The 9,018-nt window shown below is 46.4% G+C and overlaps 1 protein-coding gene across 1 annotated transcript; it reads right to left on the bottom strand.

The window, feature by feature from the left end:
- Positions 1–2,383: 2,383 nt before the first annotated feature.
- On the bottom strand, positions 2,384–3,722 carry LOC123069692 (uncharacterized). The gene has a single exon (XM_044492626.1). It carries the CDS (start codon positions 3,594–3,596, stop codon positions 2,799–2,801), a length of 798 nt encoding a protein of 265 aa, XP_044348561.1. The 5' UTR covers positions 3,597–3,722; the 3' UTR covers positions 2,384–2,798.
- Positions 3,723–9,018: the final 5,296 nt, after the last annotated feature.

The following is a 9,018-nucleotide window of genomic DNA, read 5'->3' as shown; positions in this document are numbered from 1 at the left end:
ACTCGCTGGTCGAACGCCGCGATCTGAGCGAACAGGTCGTCAACTGTGATATGATTTTTGATTGCACCGACGGCTGCCACAACAGGATCATAGTCTCTGTCGAGGCCGGCAAGAACATGGTCCGCCATCTCTGGATCCGAGACGGGGTGTCCTGCCGCTGCGAGCTCGTCCCCCAGGTTCTTCATCCTGGAGATATAGGCGCTGCTGGTCATGGAACCCTTCTTCGTGTTGGTGATGGCAATCCGCAAATTTGTGATGCGGGATTGGGAGTGCGAGGAGAACAAGGTGGTGATGGCATTCCAGAGATCAAAGGTTGTCTCCTTACTCGCAACTTGGGCGAGAATCTTCATGGACAGAGAATTCAGAAGATAGCTAAGAACTTGCTGATCCTTTGATATCCACTGGGCGTACAGCGGGTTGGGTTCCATGGCGACGGTTTTGTCCGTCTGCTCCCGTTGCACCGTCTTCGGTGGCGCGGCATCTGATCCGTCCACTGTAGACAGCAAGTCCTTTGACTCATTGTCCCATCTGCCCGGCATGATAGAATTTGGTTTGTAACATAGGAATCTTCCTGTTAGATAAATTAGCAATTTTCTGATTGGTTTAATCTACAAATAAATCATGATAGTTTTTTGAAAATAATAAATCATGATAGTGACATATGCAGTATTAATCTCATACAGATATGTAACCATGTGATCACGTACTACACATACAACAGATACATCTGTATAAACAACAAGTGCAACCAACATAGGAATAAACAGGAAAGGAATGAACGGACTATACGCACCAGTTGGCTAGGTCGACGGTGGCATCAACATCCTCGGTTGCCTTCTTGGCGGTTTCTAAGTTCTTGCCCATGTCAAAGCTGGAAAGGTCAAGGACGTACTCAGAGTTCTCACCTGTGGGCGTCGTAATCTTCCCGAAGGCTCCGTTGTGGTTGCTCCCTCCATTCGTCGTGCTTCGGAAGAAAATCCGATCTTTGGATAGGGCAGTGGGCGCGTTGCGGTGTCGTGTCCTTCTTGAAGGCACCGTCTTGGAGTGCAAGGTTCATCGATTCTCAACTTCAACTCTTTGCGATATCTTCATCGGTAGGGCGTCGGCGGCTCCGTAGTGATGTTTGATGTCTTCCTTTGTAGTCTACGTCGAGTCTTTCAGTGTGTTGTTGTTATAGCCCTTTGACACCTATGTATCCAGCCCTGCGTGAGTGTGGGTCTCTGTGTGGTGTGTTGCGATTTGTATTGGTTCCATATGTTGGTATATGTTGGTGGTTGTTGCTTTACATATAAAGCGTAGCGAAAACCTTTTTGGGTATCTTTGCCCCTCTTCGCGCATCAGGGGGAACCCTGGGTTCTGGTACTCGGAACGTATGATGATGGCGTCTTTAACGTCGTTCCCCTTCAGCAAGGCGTTGTTTTGTTTGCTCGTGGCGTCCCCATGGTGGAGTTGGATTTGTTGGTTGTCTTTATGTGGCTTGAGCTGGGAGAAGCTTTGTCGTGTTGTTCTCTATGTTTGGGCTGAGCACCCCATGTCTCGGTGCTTTGATCTCCGGGCACCACGCCATTCGTTTCATGTGTTGGTCCTGTGTGTTGTTCCATACCTTGTAATCACTTTTTTTTCTTTTATCATTGAATTGATACACAAGTTTTACGTATTCACGAGAAATAAAAATGAGGGTATGTGCATGTAGGTAAGTGTCTGCATTTGTGTCGCCCTTTTCTTCAAGGGCATATTTTGCTTGGTTTTCCGTTATTTAGTAGCTTGGTGACCATTGTTGTGGGAGAGAGAAAAAAAAGAAAACCCAAATTTTCCGTTATTTAGTAGCTTGGTGACCATTATTTAGTAGCTTGGTGACCATTGTTTAGGAGCCAACAGTGGCGAGCGAGGGAACAGTGTCTGTGCACGGGCGCAACAACTCGCACACTCCACGCAACAGTGGGCGCGCGCCTTGCCGATCTGCGCACGCCCCGTGCGCGTCTGACCCGACGAGACTCGCTCCTGCACCTGCATGCCATCGGCTACATGTACATCTAATTCGCACGCGCCTGTGGATGTGGTGGTAGCAATCGGGCCACGATGATCGTCGTCCCATGTTTCACACTCTCACTAGGCGGTTTTGGCCTCGCGCTTTACGGGTGGCGCCGAGCCTATCCATCCGCTTGGCAATGGGCATCTGATTCCGATCCGTCGTGTGGCACTCTGCCGTTCGCTCCAGTTTCCCCGAGTTTATCCTGGCCCCGCCCGGCGCACACTTTTCGCACCCCTTTTCTCTCTTTGAATTTTCGACCAACATCGGAATTGGCCGAGACGACGTGTAAAAAGGACGAGAAAGACATGATTTACCATGTCCCCTTCGAATCACACACCAAACCGCTTCCACTATACACTCCCTCTGTACTTTGTAGTGATGTAAAAGATCTTACATTACTTTATAGAGGGAGTACGTTTTATTTCAAGTTTTTTGAACCGGCGATGCACAAGAGAAAGACATCTTGAGACTCATGGTTTCCTCCGCTACAGTAAGTAAATCCAGCACCACGAGCGATCCGCGATCCGACGGCCACGGTACAACCACGTCGCTCCCGTCCCATGCGCACCCACTCTGCCATGCCCGTGCGTGCCTCGCCACAAAACAAGGCGTGCCCATGGCCATGACCGAACTCTCCTAGCTACTGACCAGTGAAGCGACGAGACGAGAGCTTCTTCTTCCTCCTCCTTATGTACTTTGCACATAGTGACTGACAGTGTCTCCGACCAGGTCCCCATCAACCCCGGACCATCACCGACGACGAAACTTATTCGACCAGGACAAGCGTGCCGGCCATGGACTCCTCCTCGCGCCGGAACCGCGTCTGCTTCGCGATGAACGCCTCCACGGTGCGCCGGAACTCCTCCGCGTCGTCCGTGCCGGCCCACCCGCGCGCCACGCCCACCTCCGCCACGTCCCGCGCCGTCACCGACGACCGCCGCCTGCGCCCGTTGTCAGACTCCGAGCGCCGCATCAGCGGCAGCGGCTCCGGCGACGCCGACCGCCTGGACAGCACGCCGCGCCGGCCCATCTTCTCCGACCGGGTCCGCCTCGGCGCGCGGGCCTTGCTCACGGCAGCCGCGGCGCGCGTCGTCACCGACACCACCGGCTTCACCACCTCCTCCTCCTCCTCCGGTACCGTCGCCATCGCCATCGCCATGGCCGGCATCACCACCACGGGCGCTTCACTTGCCTGCGTCGGCATCGGCGTCGGCGTCGGCGTCGTTTGTACGGCGAACGAAGCGAAGCTGGCGGCAGGGGTCTGGCCCTGCTCCACACCGGCGCCGGCAGAGGAGGCCGCGGCGGAGGAGGCCGGGGACGGCTCCACGCGCTCGCGCCTGGAGAGCGCGAGGAGGAGGAGCACGATGGCGTTGCCGAGGACGAACACGAAGCGGGGGCTGAAGAGGAGCGAGCCCGCGACGCGCATCGCGGCGGCGGCCACGGACGGCGCGCGGGAGGAGGACCACGACAAGAGCGCCGCGACGGCGATGAGCTCCCCCACCCTTAGCATCCGGAACAGGAGGCGAAGCCGCAGCGCTGCTCCGGTGGCGGCCATGGCGGACATGCGCGACGCTACTTCGGGAGAGCACGTGGCGGGGCACTGGTTTCTTGGGGGTTTGGCTCTGCTCTGGCTCTGGGTTTCTCTGCTGGAGGAGGAGGAGAGCGTGGGAGGTTGAGCACTTGGCAGAGGCGAGGAGGGTGGTGGGCTTATATAGCCCATTTCCGGTGGCCTTTTGCGCTCCATGTGAATATATTTGTCATCTTGCCATTATCTATTCCAATTTTATCATTGTTTAATATCTACAGTGGATTTTTGTAAGGAATTGCTGAATGGGCAATAGTGTTCTTTTCTGGTTGCTGGGGGAACTGGTGTTGGTTATGGAAATGCACATGATGCAGCCTTTTGCGATCGAACACAATTCGAGCATGGTGTTGTTACTGTTGCATGACAATGATAGGTGGCATAAATACCCAACCGAATATTAGAACCACTCAAGTTATGCATTGTTTATAGTTAATTTTTGTGTGGGGAATATTGGTACTAGTAGTTATCAAAGTCAAAAAAGACCCAAAATTCAATTGGTTATGGTAAAGTACATATAAGGGGATCTATCAAATTTTCCACGATGAATTCACTCAAAAGAGGCTTTACCAAATACATGGTCTTGTTCCTTGTACAACGATTGACGAGTAACCTTTAGTTGGATTTCTCCAATTTGCTGACAACTTCTAGAGCCGGGTTTGCGATGTGCCATTTTATTCTTTAGGAACCGAAACATGTTCCTATAAATATTCCAGTGTGTCAAATCGATCTTTGGGGGCACTTTTTTTGCATTATTTTTCCTTTTTGCGAATGGATTTAAAAGGTACTAGTAACACATAAATGAAGTAACAAAATAGCAGGACACAACTGCATGACAGACTAGTTTTGGTTACACCATTGAAAGCAAAAGAACATTCTGAAATAATTATGTTGGTTATGGAAATGTACTTGAATGGAGCATATAGAGTTACCGTCGAATGACAATGATTGGTGGTAGCAATACTCAATAGAACAGTAGAACCACCAAAAATTTATATCGGTGGTTCTTCTTTTTCGTTTGTGAAGAATAATGTACTACTTATTGAAGTAAAAGAAGACTTGGAATTCAAAATCGTTATGGTAAAGTACACATAAGGGGATCTATTTAATTCCCATGCTTTAACTCACTACAAAAGGGGTGGTACACACATAATCTTGATCCTTGTATGGTGATCGACGGGTAACCTTTTGGATGGATTTCTTCGTTCCTTGATAACTTCCGGAACCGGAATTGCGACGTGCCATTTTATTCTCCAAGAACGAAAGCATGTTCCTATAAATATTCTGTGTGTCAAATTGACCTCTGGGGGCTTTTGATTGGCAGGATCCTATAACAAATAAATGAAAATAACTAAACAGTTAGACATGAGAACACGTTGCGTGCTGAAGCAATTTTAAATGTATAGACTACTGCATGACAAAAGTAGTTTTGGTTGTAACACCACAAAAACCTCGAAAGAACTTTCTGAAACAATGAGGACATCTATTGTGAAGTTAGACTGAGCGGAGAATTCCCTTTCGAAAAATTCGTGCAACATACTCAATAGGGAAACAATATATATATTATTTAGTTCTATAAATCAGATGAGCTCCATACTAATCATCTCAGAAGAATAATATCCCCTTGTTGGCACGCAAACCAGCATGATTCAAATTACATTGCGTAAATATCCTTGGGGCTTGGTGGTCACAGTGCTTGCTCACACATTTTTAGCGCCAACACTGTATGAACCTACTACTAGTCTGGTTTCGAACATATAATGTAATTTAAACTTTAACGCAGAACATGAGCAACACGTAGCAAATGAATTCTAGTGCATCGGGATTCTCAAAGCATATACGGTACTAAGAGCAAGTACAATAGGATAATGTAAGCGGGATATAAGACATGCCACATAAGATTTTTGCCTAGGTGGAGGAGAGAGGAGAGGGGGAAGAAGAGAAGCTGACTATAAAACTTACAGCCGGCTGTAGCACGTGTTCCAACACCCTTTGTGAGATAGAAAAAGTGGACCACGCATTAATGGCATAGTATACAAATATGACTTACTATTGTATAAACAAGCTATTAGGTTGGCTATAAACACTTCATATAGCCGAATATGGGCTGTTATTATTAACCATGTTCTAAATAAAAGAAGCATCAAGTGCCTAAAGAAATTTAGAATGTAGAATATATGCACCACTGCGTGACGAAAAGTTGTTTTGGTTGAACCAGGGAGCACACAGAGGAACTTCCTAAAATAAGTAGGTGTTTGATGTTTGATGAGAGAAAACTAGAAAAGTAAGAAAATTCCAATAGAGACGCGGGAATTTTTCCATGAGGTTTGATATCACTTTAGAAAAAACTACTAGCATGCAAAGTAGTCTACCTAAAGAATAAAAAGATAATCTCAAATCCAACAAATAAAGCGAGGTCTACGAAAAGAAAACAATTTCAACAAAATAGAGTCCTCCCTCTTCAAATTCATATAGAATCCTCCCTCTTCGAATTAAATTGTGTAATAAATGCGCACTCAGGCTCAAGATGCCCGCTCACACATAATCTTGCCTCCCGCACTGTTTGAACCTACAAGCCTGGTTTCGAACAGATAACATAATGTAACAAACATTTAGCTGCAGGTCGCAAGAGGAGCAGGAGTTAGCGGCTTACTGGGGATCACGAGGCCGCCGGGTTGTTTGGTGCTCGGCGCCCGAGATGTGCCATTGCTGGGAGCACTACTGTTGGTTATGGAAATATGCCAAACAGAACAATAGAAATGCAACATGGCGTGCTTACTGTTGCATGACAATGATTGGTGGCATCAATACTCAGGAGAATATCAGAACCACTCAAGTTATGCATTGTCTATAGTTATTTCTTGTGTGGGGAATATCGGTACTGGTTATCAAAGTCAAAAAGACCCAAAATTCAATTGGTTATGGTAAAGTACATATAAGGGGATCTATCAAATTTCCATGATGAATTCACTCAAAAGAGGTTTTATTAAATACATAATTGTGTTCCTTGTACCACGATTGACAAGTAACCTTTTGTTGGATTTCTTCAATTTGTTAACAACTTCCGGATCCGGGTTTGCTACGTACCATTTTATTCTCCAGGAACCAACACATGTTCCAATAACATTCCAGTGTGTCAAATCGACCTTTGATTTTTTTTTCATGATTTTTCTTTTTTGTTAATGGATTTAAAAGGTTCTGGTAACATATAAATGAAGTAAAAAAAGATAGGCAGACACTACTGCATGACAAAGTAGTTTTGGTTACACCACCAAAAAATCAAAAGAACATTCTGAAATAATTATGTTGGTTATGGAAATGTACGTACTTGAATGGAGCATATGATGTTACTGTCGGATGACAATCATTGGTGGTATCAATACTCAATATAACGATAGAACCTACCAAATTTTATATTGGTGGTTCTTTTTTTTGTGTGTGGGGAATAATGTACTACCTATTGAAGTAAAAGAATACTCGGAATTCAAATTCATTGTGGTAATATTTTGAATAGCGCGCTATTTCGCCGTTATAACGCGGTTATAGCATATTTGGAAGGGAGACGTTACGTTTTGGCAAAATCGGACGCTACGGCGCTAATCGCGCAATTAGCGCGCTACACACGCTATAACTTTGTAACGTTACAACGTTACAATGTGCAGATGAGCGGCGGCGGCAATATCTTGAGCAGCCCAGCAGGCCCAGCAGGCCAAAAGCCCAAAACCAACCCACGACCGACCACTAGCTTTCTCACTTATTCTCCCATGAGACCTAACCGGCTAACCCTAGTTCTCACTTCTCATCCCCTTCCCAGTTCCTAGCCCAGATGAGCGGCGGCGGTGGCGGCGACGACGACGGCGACGGCAACATCTGGTCGTGAGCGCAGGCAGCGGCAAGATCTAGTCATCAGCGCGGCGGCAATATCTTGAGCAGCGGCGACAGCATCATCTTGCCGCGGCAGCGTCCTCCATCTCGACTCCATCCTACACCGACGGGCGATGTCAACCACACCGTTGGCAAGTCAACCACCAGGTAATCAAGCATCCACACTGTCGCATACCCACTTTCCCTTGAGCCATCTCCATGCCCTCCCCGTCTCTTGCTATGCCGCTGGCAAGAGCACCACCAGATGAATGCCGACAAGAGCACCAACAAAGGGAAGTAGGATTTAGAAGGAGATCCCTGTATATTCATAGAAAGATGTTGATTTCCTCAATATGGTTTACAGTTTGACTAATTAACTATGTATATTTGTGTGTATCTGAGTTATCAGGCCATATAGTACTGAACTGAACTATAGTAATAAGAGTAACTTGTGTTAATGCTTGGATGGGCCGATTTTACTCTATACTAAAGATATATGTACTGCACTGAAGACGTAGGCATTGCTAATTTGATATATAATTTGTCTGATTGTAGGCGTTGGTGCTTCAAGCGCAACATCAACGGTACAAGGAGAAGTTGCCGTTGTGAATGTGAAATCAAAAGACCCAGGATGGAAATATTGCATTTGTCCTGACGAAAACAAGAGGAATTCTTTGAAGTGCATTTTCTATCATCATGTGTACACCAATGGTATTACTCGAATCAAGCTCCACCTTGCAAACATTCCAACTTTCGGTGTTGTTCCCTGTACAAAAGTGCCAGCTGATGTAAGGGATGAAATGACTGAGTTTTTGACAAAGAAGGGTGATAAAAAGGCATCAAAAATTTCAGAGCAGAAGAGGATTAGAAGTGAAGTGGACTTGAGCCACTCAGAGGGGGAAGGTTCAAGTGATGAGGATGGCAGAAGAAATTCTGTTGTTATGCTTAAGTCTGCGAGAGGCAAAACATCTAAATCCTCAGGTGGGCCTATGGAAAAATTCTGCCAACTATCACCTGAAGATGCTATAGCTGCAAGGAAGGCAAAATCTAGTGAGAGCATTCAATTAAAGCTGACAACTGGGGAGAGATTGAAGAAAAGGAACCGTGCTTGTGAGTACATATGCCAGTTCTTCTATGAAGCATGCATTCCCTTCAATTCAGTCACACTTCCAAGCTTTTCCCTTATGCTTCAGTCAATTGGACAATACGGTGAAGACTTGCCAGGTCCTAGTCCTTATGAAATGGGTGGCCCATTCTTGAAGAAGAGGAAGAAGAAAGTGATGGAATCCTTCAAGGCTCATAGGGAAGCTTGGGAGCTCACTGGATGTACAATCATGACAGATGCGTGGACCGACATAAGAGGAAGAGGGGTAATGAATTTGGTAGTCCATAGTGCATATGGTGTGGTTTTTCTCGATTCTTTTGATTGTTCAGCTGTGAAGAAAGATGGCAAGTACATCTTTGACCTTGTAGATGATTGCATTGAAGAGATTGGGGAGAAACATGTAGTTCAAGTGGTGACTGATAATGCAAGTGTGAA

Source organism: Triticum aestivum, chromosome 1A (genome assembly GCF_018294505.1).
Source record: "Triticum aestivum cultivar Chinese Spring chromosome 1A, IWGSC CS RefSeq v2.1, whole genome shotgun sequence".
NCBI lineage: Eukaryota > Viridiplantae > Streptophyta > Magnoliopsida > Poales > Poaceae > Triticum > Triticum aestivum.
This window is presented reverse-complemented; position numbering and strand designations above follow the sequence as displayed.